This window comes from Eptatretus burgeri, chromosome 3 (assembly GCF_056783735.1).
Source record: "Eptatretus burgeri isolate ZD-2024b chromosome 3, Ebu_testis_v1, whole genome shotgun sequence".
Lineage (NCBI taxonomy): Eukaryota > Metazoa > Chordata > Myxini > Myxiniformes > Myxinidae > Eptatretus > Eptatretus burgeri.
Genome location: NC_140963.1, coordinates 110,215,094 through 110,234,201, shown reverse-complemented (window position 1 = coordinate 110,234,201; position 19,108 = coordinate 110,215,094). Strand labels below are relative to the sequence as shown.

Sequence of the window (19,108 nt, the reverse complement as noted above, 5' to 3'; positions counted from 1 at the left end):
AGAAGCCAATTGATTTTGATGTGAAAAGTCATCTTGAGGTCACATTTATAAAATCGTCATTTTTCATTCAATTGACTTGAAAGTTGAACAGAATTTGCACATTGCGTCACTGAATTGAAAAACCAACTATTTAAGGTCAAACGTTTAAAATCTTCTATTTTTTTAAAATCTGAAAACCAATACATTTTCATCTGATTAACTTGAAACTTAAGCAGCAATTGCATAGTGCATCACTGAATTTGGAAACCAACTATTGAAGGTCAAACGTTTAAAATCCTCTATTTTTTTAAAATCTGAAAACCAGTACATTTTCATCTGATTAACTTGAAACTTAAGCAGCAATTGCATAGTGCATCACTGAATTTGGAAACCAACTATTTAAGGTCAAACGTTTAAAATCCTCTATTTTTTTAAAATCTGAAAACCAGTACATTTTCATCTGTTTAACTTGAAACTTAAGCAGCAATTGCATAGTGCATCACTGAATTTGGAAACCAACCATTTAAGGTCAAACGTTTAAAATCCTCTATTTTTTTTAAAATCTGAAAACCAGTACATTTTCATCTGATTAACTTGAAACTTAAGCAGCAATTGCATAGTGCATCACTGAATTTGGAAACCAACTATTTAAGGTCAAACGTTTAAAATCCACTATTTTTTTTAATCTGAAAACCAGAAAATTTTCATCTGATTAACTTGAAAGTTAAGCAGCAATTTGCATAGTGCGTCACTGAATTTGGAAACCAACTATTTTTGAGGGCACAAAGTCAAAGGTCAACTCAAGGTGAAACTCCTAAAATCATCCACTTCAATCTGAAAATAATCAATTTTCATCAGATTGACCTGAACTTTGATTAAGGTTGTCAATTTTAATCTTAATGAAATAGACAATTTCATGTATCCATGGCAACCTTTGAAGAGGGGGTGGGATTTTGCACATAGTCATTGTCTTGTTACTTGCAAAATCGAAGATTTTTCAAGTGTATTGGTCAGTCGATTTTGTTATTGTCTTTTGGCCTGTTTGCTTGTTTGTTTGTTTGTTTGTGAACAGGATATCTCAAAACGTTATGGATGGATTTGGACGAAATTTGATGGAGAGCTTAGGGATATGACATGGACGAAATAATTAGATTTTGGTGAAGATCTGAATCCGGATCAGGACCCGAGAATTTTTTAATTGATTCTTCACCATTGGAATGATAGGGCTAAATGATATATAACAGGATATGTCAAAAAGTTATGGATGGATTCGGACGAAACTTAGTGGATAAGCTGGGTGACAATAACAAGCCAATTCGATTTTAGTTCAGGTCCAAATCCAGATCCAGCTTATCAGTGGATACAAAACATAAACTGTTCAGCCTGGCAGAGGTATGCACTCAACCGAGTGCTGTTCTCTTATTCAGCATGTTTTCAGTGACAAAATGGCATCATCTCAGGGTCAGTTCATATGGTTCAAAAGAAGGAAAACAAACATGGCAGTTCCACCCACACCCCAACTCATTACTCACCATCAGAATTTCCCACAATAAACATATTGTGGTGTCATTATATTTATAATGGGCACATTAGGAATGATTTACTTTCAATTGACTTTCTTTTGAAGTGATCGACATTGGTGGTTGTCCGTTTAAAATAGGTTTGCCATGTTTGCACTGACGTTTCAAGGTTGATTTATCATAAAAGGTCCACTGATGGAGGTACTCTGCAGATTGGGAAACGTATTTATGAACATCCTGCACCCATTTGTTGAAACACTGCACCTGCTTCAAGAAAGGGTTAATATTCAAGTGTGAACAGTAAGGAAAATTGACAAAGCACAAAAATGAGTTTTTTAAAAAAAAAGGTTTCTTCTTTTTGAACAGCCACAATTATTCTCACGTTCGTGTTGAGTTGGCTGGGGGTGGGGGAATTTTGGCCCAAGTTTCACAAACCAGCTGACCAGGCCTGACATTCAACTCAGTAATTAGGAGAGGATTTATCTCGAGGATGCAGGCTCGTTGCAAAGGACACCATGAGATCTTTTACGTCCACCAAGTAATGCCAGCAGACAGGACACCCAGTTTGACGTCCATCTGAAGGACAGTACACACATTGATGAATTGCTGTGCCTGTGAAGTAACGGGATGACAGATTATAGCTGCTTCAGGATTCAAGTGCACATACTGCACCTCTCAGCCATCCTGCCACCCCGTTTCTAAGCTTTTTGAGGTTCTGTATAAACTTACAAGTGTTCTTTTATACTTGCTTGCACGCTTCAGTGTCCGTCATCAACATCACCCTCACCTTTTGCTCCAGCACCACCCTCAGGTGTGCTGTCCAACTTGCTTCGCACATGCAACACCTGCCCTGGCACCTCGTTCACCAAAACATTCCGAGAATCAGTCCCATACTCTCTCTGTCTCTCCCTCTCTCTCCCACTCCCTCTCAGCCGCTACCCTCATTCAACTGCACTCAATTATACTGTAATCACCTCCTGCCTGGTGTCTCTCTCTCTCTCTCTCTCTCTCTCTCTCTCTCTCTCTCTCTCTCTCTCTCTCTCTCTCTCTCTCTCTCTCGTTGACTCCTTACAATCGATTCAAAACATCTCCACCAGGTGCAGTTCATCAGAGGACCACGTCCCTTCCTTCTTCTTTACCATTCACTCATGCACAACAGGATCATGGTGCAGAAGTAGCGCATTTGCCTTTGAGCTGTCCAGTCTGGATTAGATTCTCAACCCGAACAAAAGTTGTCAGATTGGTGCTTCCTATGCAGGGCATTGATTCTATCAATGAGCGTGCGTCCCTCGGATGGACCTTAAGCTGGGGACCCGTTTAACTGTTGCTGGTAGATGTCAAAGATTCTACTGGTGTCTAGAAGGAGCCAGGCACGCTTAACAAATTACAAATTGTGATCCTGATGTGCAGGGACACTGCATCGGCCACAGTGATGACACAACCAGCGGCTGAATTCGTCATTGATTCCAGGAGGTGGTCCAATTGTACATTTTCCAAAGACAACTGACCATTCACAGGTGAACCACATGTTACTAAATTGTGTTTTTTTTTTCATAATATCCACATTCTCCTTATTATCTCATCCCCTCTGCTGTGCCACTGTCTCCTTCCCTTTCGTTCCCTCCAGACACCTGTTGCACCCCATGAAGCACGCTGACACCTAAGGCATTGGCATGATAGCAAAAAGGACGATCACACTCACGAACGAGCAATTTGGATTGGGATTCGATTACTAATCTGATTCACCAGTTGAATCATTTTCAGAGACGCGGCTGTGAAGCTGATGCAGTGCCCCCAAAACATTCGGGAAGGATAATGAGCCAACACTTAACAGTTCGGTTCACTAGCGAATGCAATAGTTGGTTGGTCGCTAGACTACCGTTATTCTCAGGTTTTCCGTCTGTCTGTATGTATGTAATGGACAGCTCTGGAGGCCAGAGGAGCCAACCGATTTTGATGAAACTTGACTGGTAGCTTCATACCAGGATCTAGTTGTATGCTTTTGAGCACCGTTGCTATGGATGCCACCGTTGCCTAGCAACGGGACTTTGAAATTTTTGAAAAATCCTAAAAAAAAAATAAAAAATCGAAAATGCGCACTATAATCAACCTCTTTGTCAAAAAATTTCAGCCCGATCCGTCAAAAACTGTATGACTAGTATGCAATTATATAGCGACCACCCATGTCGCCTACCGGCTTGTTTAGACACTAGTCCATTTGAAGCAGGGCTTTTCGATACTAACTGATCCACTGCTCTGCCAAGGAAGCGCCGCGATGAGAGATCATCTTTGGATTGGGAATCGGACGCAGATGAGAGAAGTCAAAGGTGAGTACGCTACCTTTGAGCGATCTTGTCAACCTCTGCTGTTGCTGCTGGTGATGATCAAACCTCAATATAACACCATGATTATAAATCCACAAAATTAATAAACGATCAACAGAAAGTCAAGGAGGAAGCATGCATCATTTGTGCCATGTTTATTGAATCGTTATCAGGTACAGGGAGAGATTAGCAAAGCATTTCATAAGCCCCTCGTTCATCCCATAAAAGCAAAGCAAATAACTCTTGGTTTAGAGAATTTAGTTGTGGTGATACTAATGTAGTGTAGCACATCCCTTCACCTGGTATGAGCATGGTTTATTAGTGGCAGCAACACCCTCCCCATGAACCCCTACCTCCGTAACCTCCTGAGCCGCCGTAGCCACCCCATCCGTGGCCGTGACAACAGCATCCTCCACCCCAACCCCCGTGGCCCCAGCCGTTTCCCAAACCTAAGCCGTAGCCACCACCATATCCTCCTCCCCCGAAGCCTCCTCCCCCGAAGCCTCCTACTCCACATCCGTGGTGGTGATGGTCGACCTTGACGCAATGCACGTGTTCGTGCCCATGACAGTGACCATGGGAAACGCAACCCGAGTGGTTCATGCAGTGACCGTGGTCGTGGCAGTGGCAGTGCCCATGCCCATGGTCGTGGCAATGTCCGTGTCCGTGATCATGGCAGTGCTTGTGGCCGTGATTATGGCTATGACTATGGCTGCCACCATTTCCATATCCCCCATATCCAGAGCCTCCCTGACCATAGCCGTATCCGCCGCCATGCCCGAAGCCACCGTACCCTCCATGCCCGTGGCCATGTCCACAGGACCTACAGCAGCCGGCCAGCTCAGCACCACTTTCATCTCGCCGAGCAGGGCCCGGACTTTCTGAAGCACTTCCTTGCATACTGAAACATAAAACGGAAAACGTACAGACCTGGACCCACTTGCATCATCAATGAATTCATGAAACTGATATGTCTCAGACCTCTTGGAGATGTTGACGTGTGTTGCGCATGTCCTGTAATTTCACAAAGACAGGACGTACATGAGATGAGACGCACATCCATGACGTGCAAACCTACTTTCACAACTTCACTTCCTAATCTGTCACAAAGCTAATTAAATAACTAACATCAAGAAATTTCCCAGGTACCTTACCTTGCCATCGTGGGTATGTTCTTGTTCTCTATTCCAACTGAGTGTCGGTTTCAACTTAAAGCTCTCTCTCCTCTCTCTGCCCTTATATATATTGAACCGACGAGAGGTTGTGCTTGTCATTACTTCAATTATACGATGAAATTGGTTTGAAGCGTGATTTTTAAAGTTTACACAATTACATCAGTAGCACATACACGCCATTACTGTAAACACGAGTGCTGTTTGCATGCCAATTAATACGCCAAGATAATAACAAAAAACTGAGTTTTCATTGGAAATTCAACAACACATGCAACTATTCATGATTTTGAATTGTACGCAGTATTGTACACAGTTATAGTTTAGGATCTTATTACTTTTGCTGTGTGGATAAATATTATGGGATAACTCAGAGGTAACAAACTCGCTTTTGGCCATTCTCTTCTGGATTTGATTCCCGACACATCTATAAACTCTTATCCTATAGTATTGCACAGACAGGATGCTGTATCAATGAGTGTTCCATCGTCAGGTGGGACGTTTATCTGCATAGTGACCCGCTTGATAGTATCGATTGCAAGCATCGTTAAATATCCCACATGGTGTCTTCCACGAAGAGTAAACGAGTTTTCGCTGGCACAATGAAAAAAAATTGCAAATTTCTTCCTTGACTACCTTTTAAATTCATCTGTAAGTCACCCAATGTTAATCTTGCAATGAGACTGCTTTGACAACATGGAACCTCTCCTCGAGCATGTAGCACTTCATGTCAGACCGGATGAGGGACATTTGGAGCTGCCTTGATGATATTTCACCACGAATGTCTGCTCTGGGTGATATTGGCAGGCTTCTTCTCCAAGCTTGGTGGCAGCCTTCTTCTCCATTATTGGCAGCCGCCTTCTCCATTTCTGTTCACTTGCGAAATTGCTAACAGCTCGGGTTCATCCATATTCTCTTTGTGTGGGATCTCCCACACAGGGCAGGAGTTTCCCACACAAATACGATAACATTGAACTTATCTTATTTGTGTGGGAAAAGACAATATACGATCTTTAACGTCTCCAGCAATCAATGAAGGAGCGGTGAGGGGGAGGAGAGAGAGATATAAAGATAGACTAATATAGATGGAGATATAAATATAGATAGACTGATAGAGAAATAAATAGAGATAGACTGATAGATGCAAATATACCTGTATTTTGAGACATAATGATAGAGATATAGATATAAATCGAGATAGAGACATAAATAGATATTCTGATAGAGATAGAAAAATAAATAAATATAGAAATAGAGATATAATGAGAGATAGACATATAAATAGAGAAAAATAGAGATAGACTGATAGAGATAGATATATAAATACAAATAGACTGATAGATCTCAATGTATAAATAGAGATAGACTGTTAGAGATAGAGATATAAAGAGATAAACTAATAGAGATAAAGATATAGACTATTAGAGATAAAGATATAAATAGAGATGTAAATCGATATAGACTGATAGAGACGGAGATACAAATAGAGACAGAGATATAAATAGAGATAGAGATATGAATAGAGATAGACTGATAGAGCTCAAGATATACATAGAGCTCGAGACATACAGTGTCTATATAAAGTCTACACCTCCTTTCTTTTTTAATATCTTTGTTGGATAAGTGTCCACCCCTCTGAGTTAATAGCAATTGTAAATTAGCTCAAGTGTAACCAATCACCTTCAATATCACACACTAAGTTAATTGGCCTCCACCTGTGTTAAAGTATAGCGATTCTGCATATTTCAAAATAAAATCAGCTCTTCCTGTAAGTTTCCTCTGCTGGGTAGTGCATTTAACAGCAACGACTCAACCATGAGCACCAAGGAGCATTCAGCAGACCTCTGCGATAATGTGGAAAGGCACAGATCAGGGGATGGTTATAAACATATTTCAAAGGTGTTGAATATCCCTTGAATCACAGTTAAGGCATCACTACCAAGACCCTGTCTAGATCAGGCCATCCGTCCAGACCGGCTGACCAAGCAAGGAGGAGACTGATCAGAGAAGCCACCAAGAGGCCAATGCCAACTTTCAAAAAGCTACATGTCTTTATGGCATATACTGGTCACTGTGTACTTGTGACAACAATATCCCAAGCACTCAACGTGTCTGGCCTGTATAGGAGGGTGGAAATAAGGTGGCCATTACTCAAAAAAGGCCACCTTGAGTCCCATTTGAGGTATGCAAAAACCACTCTGGAGATTCTGAAGCCATGTAGCAAAATGTTTTGTGGTCTGACAAAACCAAGATGAAACTTTTTGGTCTAAATGCAAAACGTTACGTTTGGCACAAACCAAACACAGCATATCATCCAAAGAACACCATCCTTACTGTGAAGCATGGTGGTGGCAGAATCATGCTATGTGGATGTTTCACATCAGCAGGGACTGGGGGGCACTTGTCAGGATAGAAGGGAAAATGGATGAAGCAAAATACAGAAAGATCCTCGAAGAACACCTGCTGCCCTCTGCAAGAAAGCTGAGATTGCTATGGAAGCACACAGCCAAAGCTACACTGGAGTGGCTTAGGAACAAAAACATCAATGTCCTGATGTGGCCCAGTCAGAGCCCCGAGCGAAATCCATTCGAAAATCTGTGGCATAACTTGAAGATTGCTGTCGATCAACGCTCTCCCACACAATTTGACTGAACAGTTTTGTACAGAAGAATTTGCAAATATTGCCCAATCAAAGTGTACAAAAGTTGGTTGTGACCAATCCCAACACTCATAGCTGTAATTGCTCTCAAAGGTGCTTCCACCAAGTGTTAACTCAGAGGATGGACACTTATCCAACCAAGATATTCCAGTTTTGTATTTTTGATTAATTTTCTGAAACTTGTGGAATTTGTTTTTCACTTGGAAATTGTGGGTAACAACGTGTAAATAAAGGTGGAAAAATCTGATTTAATGCAATTTAATTCCAGGCTATAACAGAACAAAAGGTGAAAATTTTGAAAGGCGGTGTAGACTTTCTATAGGTACGGTAACATAGAGATAGACTCCTCGTACAGATGGACTGAGAGAGATAGACTGATGGAGAATATATATATATATATATATATATATATATATATATATATATATATATTAATGTGTTAGAAATAGAGATAGACTGATACAGACAGAGATATAAATAATGCCTCATGGTATTCTTGATTTGAACTCAGATCAGTAACTTTTTGAAGTCTCAATTAACCGTGAAGAGATCTCGACGCTGCTGACAATTTGCACAATTTATGTAATGGGATGAAACTCCTCCACAAACAATGATTTTTAAATGCATAATTAATCAGACCCATCCGAACCAGCTATAAAGGTGTTTACATTGGTGACTATGATTGGAAACTTGACTGACTTGGAAATTATATTCTGATATCGTTGAAAATATTCTTGAAAATAGAAAAAAAAAAAAGTGGAGTATGTACGTGTACGTACATTGTGTTTGTACGTACATTGTGTTTGTTTTTTCTTGTCCATTCATTCATCAGGACGTTATTTATTTATTACTCCGTGCGAGCGAAGCGAAAAGCACGGTTAAACAATTGGTTCTCTCTGTCTGTCTGTCTATCGACGTCAGTCTATGATCGAGGAACAACTTCATTTCAATTTAATTTTATATTTTGAACACCAGAATACGAATCGGAATATGGATCGGAACACGAACCTGCAGTTTAGCAATACTTTGGCTCTGAATTTGGCAAAATGTACAGAATCTTATCCCGATCGTGCATGCACACAGAAGTAAAGTAATTGTTTTCGTCTGTCTGCCTGGCAGTCAAACAAAATTGAAAAATTCCAAACAGGAAACTTGCTGCTTCTCGTGATGTCATAAAGGACACAAACAACAGGCACAAGGAACTAATTAAACGTGATAAATGAGGTGGTATAAAAGATTATGCATCAATGGTGGTAAAAATTCCAATCATTTCTTTTTTGTTTATTTTCTACAAGCTTTAAAACTTTTTTTTAATCCCAATTGAATTGCATACTTGGAAACTGTAGAACACAAATCGCCTTCACGGCACTTTCAAAAACCACCAGTTCCGCAGTACTTGGAAAAATAATTACGCTATATCATGCCTTGAGGGCAGAGTAACCACATGAGATCACTGACATTCAACATTCAGACAAATATGACGCTGCCCAGCACTGTTTCTTTCGTGCAAAATGCAAAGTAACAATTGAAAAGACCCTTCCCATGTCCTTTTCTCAAGACTGCGTTCTATGAAAGTGTAAAGAATAAAACAACTGTGAGTTCACGTGTACCATGTTGTTATTTTGAGCTCAACTCCTCTTTCACAAACTTTTTGACCTCCCTTAGTTCCCACCCCTTCCCCCACAACCCCACAAGTATATTAACTCAGGGTCATCCATCCTCTCTTTTTCCCACAAGCCACAATACACTTTACGTACAGATTGAGACTATTAAACTTGCTCCTGCAGTTCACAGTTCCATGTGTAATGAACATGTCTGATGTTGGCTTCATGATTAGGGTGGTGGGCTTGGGATCCTGGGATCCTGAGTTCAAATCCCACTTGACTGTTGAATAAATACCAGGTAGGGTTGACTCTGCCTGTCATCCTTCTGAGGTTGGCAAAATGAGTGCCAGCTTGCTGGTATCCTGTGTTGGAGTAGTGACCTGTCCAGGATTGTGCCCAATAGCTGAGGATACTGCTTCGGCAGCACCAATGCTCACACAGAGTGTGGTCCCAATGGATGGATGGCTAGATTGTTTGATGAATAAGTGCATGGTCTAACATAGAAGGATATCAATTAAAGAAGGCTGAATGATCTGTTTTGAAAATATGTTGTTGAAGAACGAAGCACAATACAAATCAAAATAAATTGCTGTGAAGAGTTAATACAATGTTATGTCAGGCCACAGACTTTCTGATCACCTTACACGTGAACTTTAATTTACATCACCTTTCAATTGTCTCCACCCTTCCCCCCTTAACACGTGCAGGAATACCAACGTCATTATTCCATTCTGTCGAGGTAATTAAATGACACACCGGTGAGTATTCATCTCCTGAAGGTTGTTTATGAAAGTTCAAGAAAATCACGACATACACATAAAGTTAACTTTTGCAGAGAACCAACTGAAAACAAACATGAAGTTTTATTGAGCGCATCGTTTATTTTGGACAAGTGTATAGAGCAACAAAAACACAGCGATGAAAAATCACTTCACTGCGTGGCTTAATTGAATATAATGATTAAATTAGAGGTGAGAAACTCTGAACGCAGTGTATATAACGCGCCTTAGCAGGTGAATTCATTTCAGGACGGAGTGTTTCCCCCTGGGTACCATCATCCGATCTACGCTTTACAGCAAGCTACATCAATGGCCAGGTATAACATGATCTTTCATCATTAGGATTCGTGTACAAGAGGTTTATTCAAGGATTTCGTGGAGAGAGCCACCAGGCAGACTGACTAACCATAAACATTTGGATGAGAACGAGCAGTGTACACACCTCCAGGTTCACCAGGAATATGATATTGGTTACACGATTTAAACACAATGGTTAATTCACATCGAACACTAATTTCATTCATTGATAATTTTTTTGGTGGAAACGCCATCCTTCAATTACAGCTTGAATTTCAAGGTCTCTTTTTATCGCCTGCAGTTTTCCCAACGTGCCGGCACGCTCAGGACCAGCACGCCGTGATGAGAGCGGTGCTGAGGTCGCCGGGGGCTGTTGCTGCACGACCTGCCATAAGCACGATCATTGCCATGGCAACAAGCATTGCCACGACCACGGCCATGGTCACTGTCACGACCACGGACATGGACACAGCCATTGCCATGAACACGGTCACTGTATGAGCCATGGTGGTTGCGTTTCCCACGGTCATAGTCACGGCCACGAGCATGTCCACTGTGTCCAGGTGGACCATCACCACCATGGGGGCTTAGGTGGTGGCTACGGTGGGAATGGTTTCGGTGGCGGTTTCGGTGGCGGCTACGGTGGGGGCTACGGTGGCTGGGGACATGGTGGCTGGGGTCACGGTGGGTGCTGCGGTCATGGTCATGGTAGGGGTGGTTTCGGTGGTGCAGGAGGTTATGGTGGCTGGGGTCATGGTGGTTGTTGTTGCTATTAAACATTCACAAGAAGGGAATTTAACTTGTTCTTCAGTTACCTTAATAATCCTGATCAATTGGAAAATGACTCAACAAAAATATTAAATAATTTTAAGGCAAGGGCATTCTTTTGATTTCATGTATTCATGTCTCAATAAATATCAATAAAGTCTTCTGCAAACAATTCAAGAATGAAGTATTATTTAATATCCTCCACACAGAGTCTGTCCTTCCACTTTTCTTGATTATCTCCCATGTTGAATTTGACATCATCATGAATGATAGAAGTAAAATGGAATTATCACGTGATGGGTCATATGATCACTACAAAACTATAAAGCAATAAAATTTCTCATTCTGCACCTGAAATTAGGACGGGCCAATTACCAGTCATATACAAAATTATGATATCTCTACTATAATGGAGCTAAGTGTTTGTTATCTCATCCTAGACAAGCGTCAATGGTCCACGGAACTCGGCTATATTGTACTTAGTATACATGACTGGATCGCTATACTTTTTGGCTCACCATCTGGAACGAATGAGCAAAAATTAGGAGTTGCTAAAGAGTGAATCGGAGGCTGCCGAGTATTAGCAATGCAGCCCGAGGTACATCACCAAACATGATTGGTCCAGTGCTATTGTTGTGGACCGGGGTTCGGCGGCGATAAACAACCACGAGGTGGAGCAGTGGAGTCGTCTCCCACCGAACACCCGGAATTTAGGTCGTGACTCTCGGACAACTCCGAAAGGTCACGGGTCACTTAGAGGACCATGGTCGCCAATATTTTGACTGCGTGGGGAAGAGTTAATTGCCTAATTTCAATGTACATAAATACCCACGTCGTCCAACTAATGGGGAAAACCACACCCTCGACCGACTTTGTCCGAATCGAGTCACTATCACCGACTCGGATCCAGCGTAACCGAGCGGAACTTACCAAAACTGCGTCGGACCAAATGAACAATTTACAGCACGAACGGCCTTAATAATTCTCAATACGCAGCTTGCTCGGCCAACGGAGGAAAGCACAGAAAACGAGCTGGTACATTTAACAAATACTTATTTACAATAATAAGACACAGTGCAGACTTAATCACGAATATAGGCAGGCAATGTATGATGAGCAAAAGCACTTAACAATTCCACTTAAAGACGGGGCCCACGGACACACACACACACACACACACACACACACACACACACACACACACACACACACACACACACACACACACACACACACACACACACACACACACACACACACACACACACACACACACACACACACAATAAATTGACCAGTGGGTCTTTAGTTCGGCCTTTCAGCTCGGAGGGAAGGTGAGCTGAGAGCAGGGGCCTATTCGGGAAACTCCCCGTCTCGTGCAGTTTCACCGGACCCGCACTTGTGGAGCTCGGAGTCCGTGATGGGAACGGTGATCCCAGCTCGAGCGCTCCAACGCAAACCACCACGACCCACGACCAGACCAAGCCGCACTCGCCACCAAGACCGCAGACTGAAATCGCCGCGATCCTGCAGAACACCACGCCCTGACCACCAAACCCCTCATCTTAAGGTGGGAGGGGTTTCTTTTCCTCGCCACTCACCTCCTGATTGGACGGTCGGTTGTCAGGCGACTCGGGGCGGCCCTTCATTGGTCGGGCCGAACACTCCATCTGGCTATGGCGGAGCCAGCCCCTGAGGTGACAAAACCTCCGCTCACATCTGTGGTCCCGAACACGTGCGTAATGGCGACCGGGTTGAGTGAGGGTGGTGTCGTTGTTGTTGTTGTTGTTGATGAGGATGTAATAAATCTGTCTATAAAAAAACTCGTAGCACACATGTAATTCCCATTAGAAAAAGGGGATGGATTCAAACTATAAACACATACTTATCGAAATAACTGAACTATGGGGACTCTGGCTGCTTGTGTGCACAAGGTTTCCAAATCCCTAACACTATCACATGCCTACCACAGAACAGACCAGTGATGGAAGATTTATGATATTGGCTGCTCTTCGAGCACCCTTATTCTGGACATTTCCATCTGTCTGTCCGCGAAACTTTGGTCAAGCCTCGGGACTAAACCACTCAACCGATTCCAATGAAATTTGGTAGGTAGGACTAATATTTCTGGGAATCGTGTGCTTTCGAATATGGGACCCCGGGCCCTAGCAACGGCCCTTAAAAGTGGTCAAAAAATCGAAAAAATATCAAAAAGAAATAAATCGAAAAATCGAAGCTTAGAGTTCTGTGCGCAATCTATCGAGCTCCCTTCATGCCAATTTGCAGCCCTAACAAAAAATATTTGTAGGAGGAAATAGGTTTTGGGCGAGTACATGTTGAACATTTCAGAAACGGTTAATTGCGAATATCTCTAAGAGAAAGAGTCTGATTTTGATGAAACTTGGGTGAAATGTGTACAATGTGGCGAGCATGTACACAAAAATGAATGGTTGCTATGCACACCTCCGTTGCTTAGCAACAGCTAAAATACTTTATCGTACATCGTACACTTATTGTGGACGGTACAAAAAAAAATCAATACCTCCGAAACTGGACCTCCGAGGGTCCTGTCTTTTTTTTGTGCCCAAGGAGAATGTCTTACAGCATCATATAAAAAATAAAATCTTTCGCGAATAGATCAATGGAATTACCAGGGCTGCCATTTGTTAGAGTCTCTTTGGAAACATGCCTGAAATTTCACAAGGCGGGTTTCTGGGCGCAAACTAAGAGGGCTGTGATAATCATATTTATTGTGCTAAGTTGATTGATAGCATGAACATGAATATCGGATAGTCACGTCGGCCAGCTTTCCATCGAGAGTGAGCAGCCATTTCGCTTTCTGGCTTGTCTGTATGTATGTCTGTCTATATGTATGTCTGTGTATATCCGCTCCTTACCCACTGGTTGGACAGTTAACCTGGTGTCACCGACAATTGTAACCTGAAATACTTAACCACAAGTACCCAAAGGACCCTGAGGACCTAAATGACCCCGAGAACCCAAAGAACCATGAAGACCCAAAATATCCTAAAGATCCTGAAAGACCCAAGATACCTTAAAGATCTTGAAAGACCCAAAAGACCTCAAAGACCCAAGAGACCCCAAGGACCAAAAAGATCATCAAGACCCAAAATATCCTAAAGAAGGTTTCCCTGAAGAAATACCCTGAAGACCCAAAAGACCCCACAGAGTCAAAATTTCTAAAAGACACTGAAAGGCCATGGAGACCCAAAAGACCTCAAAGACCCAAAAGACCTAAAACCTTAAAGACCCAAAAAACCCTAAAGACTCAAAAGACTTACAAGACCCCAAAGACCAATGTTACAAGAACCAAAATATCCCAAACACTGAGAAGACCCCAAAGACACAAACTTCCGGAAAAAAACTTTAAAGACCCCAGAGTCCTTGAAGACCCTTAAATAACCAAAAGACCCCAACAACTCAAAATACCTCAAAGACCCTTAAAGACCCCAATGACCCAAACACCCTTAAAACCCCAAAAGACCAAGAATACCTGAAAGACCAAAAAGATGCTAAAGAACCAAAAGATCCTGAATACCCAAAATACAAGAAAGACCAAGAAGACCCCGAAAATCTAAAAGACCCCGAATACCCAAAAGACCCAAAATACTGAAAAAAATCTTTAAAGATCCTGAAGACCCCGAAAATCTAAAAGACCCCGAATACCCAAAAGACCCAAAATACTGAAAAAAAATCTTTAAAGATCCTGAAGACCCTTAAAAAAACCAATAGACCACGAACACCAAAAATACCTAAAAGATACGTTAATGCCCCAAAGACCCAAAACACCTCAAAGACCCTTAAAACCCAAAATACCCCAGGTTACCAGCACAGGTTACCAGCAAGCTGGCACTCATTTTGCTGACCTCGGAAGGATGACAGACTGAGTTAACCCCACCTGGTATTAATTCAACAGGTGAGGGGGATTTGAACTCATGGCCCGAGGATCCCAAGCCTACCACACAAACCATTAAGCCAACACCAAGCATACCAAAGACCCCAAACACTCAGAAGACCAAAAATACCCAAAGATCTGAAAGACCTAAAGAGCTTGAGAAACCAAAACACCCAAAAGACCCCGAGTACCAAAAAGACCCTGAGGACCCCAAAGACCTAACATACCCAAGGACCCAGAGGATCCAAATGACCATGAGGATGCAAAAGACTATGAGGACCCAAAATACCTTGAGAACTCAAAATACCTAGAAGACCCAAAAGACCCAATAGGACAATCTGGAACCTATGGAAATTCTGCATCATGTAAAATGTGACTTCAGCTTGCCAACCACCCCCCCCCCCTTTTACACACACACACACACACACACACACACACACACACACACACACACACACACACACACACACACACACACACACACACACACACACACACACACACACACACACACACACACACACACACACACATCCCAAGTCCTCACCCCCCCCCCACCATCCAAACTGACCTCTCTCTGCCCTGCCCCGAGTACCATACCCAAACTCTGTGCTCTCCTCCCCCTTTCTTCAATCTTCTTCAATTCTTCAACCTTCAATTCTTCAACCCCATCCCAACTCAAAGTCTTCAACTCCCCCCACCCCCCATCCCAACCGCTCAAAAGCTTCATACCTCTCGATCCCAACTCTGTCCCCTCCTTGCCTCTGCTCCCCCAACCCAACTCTGCCATCCTCTCCCCTTTTCTTCTTCAAGTCTTCAACTGCCCCAAACCCAAGTACTCAACCCCCGTTTCCACACCCCAAGTCCTCAAATCACTCCCCCCTCCCAACATCTCAGTCTTCCTCTTCCAACTGCATGCATCCTCATCCCGAGCTCTCCGTCCTCCCCTCCCCATTTCTTGCTGTTCTTAACATTACACAAAGATACACAGGGAAATTTGGCGCATGAGAAGGCCATTCTGCCTATCATGTATGTGTATTGTGTATGCGTTGATCCTGTCCCCGTTTGCTAAGAACAATGTTAAAATTTAATAGTAACTAGCATAACCCGCGCTCTGCGCGACATGTTGGGGTGGGTGTGTTTGAGAAAGGAACTGATGCAGAGAATAAGTAGTAATTTTACTTTAATGCAGTAAGTGGAATACGATTTCACTGTTTCAGAACCATTTTATTTACTTTTTTTGTACCATGCACCTCATATGGTCTTTGAGATAATGTAAGCCGAATATCACGTGACTCGAGCGCAGAACAAAGTCGAAGATAGCGCGACACGAAACCACAAACTCAGAAATAATATACAAGATGGAACGTTAAATTCACAATCACTTCCCCCTTTCTTTCCTTATCCTAACGATAATTCACAGACTGGTGTTTGTGTGTTTGTTTATGTTTGTCCCGCTACTCCTTCTCCAGATGTGGACCGTTTACATCCAGACGAGCTACATAGGTTCAGCATGACCCCAATTAGTGCTGAAGGGTGTTTTTATTTTTGCTGGTGGTCTTGGGTGGGGGATAGAGGCAAATTGTCCAGTAAATGTGCTTCAAGTAGCACGGCCTCCAGATGGGGGGAGGGTATAACAAGACCACCATTTACAGGACAGTATTCCTGTCCCGACGTGCTCCTGTGCAGTGAGGTGTTTTGAATTATAAGCAGTAGGTTGGTTTTTACTTCATGCACATAACTTCATGGGTTTTGTTTTAAGATCATCGTGGAGGATCTCCAAGTCTTACTCACGTTGTTGTTCTTCATCTTCTTCTTGTGGACTTTTTCGTTTCACAGCCTACAGTTTTCATCAAAACTTCCTGAAACTTGGCATATATATATATATATATATATATATATATATATATATATATATATATATATATATATATATATATATATATATATATATATATATATATATATATATATATATATACACGCTGTGCAGACAGTAACCATCTCCGATTTTGAAAATTCCTCCCAGAAAAAAAAGTTATGACGTCAAAATATCTCCGCTAATGGAAATCGCCTAAAAAATTATCTCTGAAACTAGGCAAACTTTTTGAATTTTGTTTGCGGGAATCAAGCCGGGCAAATTAGCACAGATAATTTATGGCAAACCTGATATATCACAATGACGTCATATTCGTTTTTATGACGTCATCATTAAGACGACGAGGATCTTAGCTCATTTGAGGTTGTTTTTTTTAATTTTTTGTGTATACAGAGCTCTCAGTTGCCAAATAAAGGTATGCGTTAGAAGAACGTGTTGCATGTTTGGAACAAGATCGCCCATAGGGCCGGTACTCTGCTAGTGGAGTATCATAGTATAGGGCATGGGTATTGAGCAAAATCATTTTAATTCCAAGAAAGCAATATCTAGAAGGGCAAGGAATATACTGAAGTCCTCCAAGAGACTACTGCAGTTGTACATCCTAATGGTGACAAATCATTTTGACTGATGATCTCATAACAATCAACCTTGCCTAAATCATGTTTAAACTCGAATGACACGAGGTAGAGTCCATACCTCTGCCAGGTTGAACAGTTTACGATTTGAATGCGATTAATCTAATCGGCTTGTTTTTATTACCCACCCAACTCATCCAGAAAGTTTTCCAATAACCCGTCCACAACTTTTTGAGATATCATGATATACTGTATGCCGTTTTTGCCCCATCTCTCAATGGTGAAGAATGACTTGGGGAAAAAAAATAATTAAATTCTTCTTTCCAGATCCAGATCCATATCTTCACCAAAAATCGAATCATTTCGTCCTTGTCAAACACTCAATCTGTCCACCAAGTTTCTTCCAAAACCATTCATAAATGTTTGAGATCTGATCCTCACAGACAAACAAACAGACAGACAGATGTGTCAACATAACATCCGTCTACCTTCTGTGGCTCAGGTAATCATGGTGTGAAGAGAATCTTAGAGAAATCGTGCATCTTCCAGAATCCACGGAAATGATGAATCTCATTGTTCTTGGCACACGTTTGTCATTGGAACCCTTTTATCTTTATGCCGACCAAAAATCCCATGGAACATATTGTGCTCTGCCACAACTAGTTTAGCAGATTTTATATACATATATTGTTGTAGTATTCCCACCCGCCCGGCGTGCGAACGACCACGTTAACCAAGAGCAGCCGGTTCGCCCACCGAACGGACAATCCAGTCGCGACTTGCTCCAATGGCGTCAGAAACCAGTCACGGATGGGTTTTCAATCCCACCACAACCTTGTCCGTACCCTACCCGCGCTACAGGGTCTGATCGCCAAATATTCGATTTACCTAATTATTCGCGCAGGTAGGTTACCAAGAGGTTGTACCTCAACGGGACCGCTTGGAAACGAGCCGCTTAAGCAGCCCGCTTCCTTTTGGGATAACTGAGCGGGGTAATATCGCGCAGTCCCGTTGGACCCGATCACTTTACCGGGTATTTCAAAGCCAACTAATATTCCGCAATGCAAGATGGCATTTCAATGGGGGCATGGACCCAACGAACAGGTTTACATTTAAACCAGCACATTTATTTACTCTATGTCTGCAGGAACAATCATGCAGTCATTAAAAAACACCAACATGCACGTATACAGAACAAACAATGAATGCGGCACGGCACGTGGGCAAGACAAATCGCTACAACCGTCTATAAGTAATTATTAATGTACAGTCACTTACACAGTTTTACTTATGGGACTCGGCGCCACGATATTCATTCGAAAGAAAAGCAGGAAAAAGACTCCATCAAAGGCAATGGGGTCAGACTGGACCTCTTGGGTCTTTATGGCGTGGGACTTGGCAGACCGAACGAGTCCCACGAGACCGTTGCAGGTTACCTGCACCCTCGTGGTGTCTGGCTTGGGCGACCCGCGATGTCCCGTCCCCACAGCAGCTCGCGTAGCCGCGGTCGAGCTCGGGCCTTCCGTGCGGCAGGCGAGCTCTCTCCGGCTCTCTCCACACGAACGCGCTTGGGCGACCCGCGATGCTCCTTCCCCACGGCAGCTAACGTAGCCCCGGTCAAGCTCGGGCCTTGCCA

General features: G+C 42.5%; 1 protein-coding gene across 3 annotated transcripts; it reads right to left on the bottom strand.

The window, feature by feature from the left end:
* Window positions 1-3,975: 3,975 nt before the first annotated feature.
* On the bottom strand, window positions 3,976-19,044 carry LOC147030701 (uncharacterized). 3 transcript variants are annotated; one of them, XM_085872104.1, is made up of 3 exons: window positions 4,978-5,046; window positions 4,805-4,837; window positions 3,976-4,724 (listed from the first exon to the last, which is right to left on the bottom strand). In XM_085872104.1, the coding sequence occupies exons 1-3, from the start codon at window positions 4,983-4,985 to the stop codon at window positions 4,142-4,144; spliced, it is 624 nt and encodes a 207-aa protein (XP_085728230.1). In that variant the 5' UTR covers window positions 4,986-5,046; the 3' UTR covers window positions 3,976-4,141. The 3 variants fall into 3 exon arrangements, 1 of the variants encoding a protein (XP_085728230.1); XR_015055806.1 differs by lacking the exons at window positions 4,805-4,837; window positions 4,978-5,046 and adding an exon at window positions 18,909-19,044; XR_015055805.1 differs by lacking the exon at window positions 4,805-4,837 and having other exon boundaries at window positions 4,978-5,057.
* Window positions 19,045-19,108: the final 64 nt, after the last annotated feature.

Coding starts and splice junctions, on each gene's coding strand:
- LOC147030701 (XM_085872104.1), bottom strand. Junction 4,725..4,804: donor CACGTCAACATCTCCAAGAG/GTCTGAGACATA, acceptor TTTATGTTTCAG/TATGCAAGGAAGTGCTTCAG.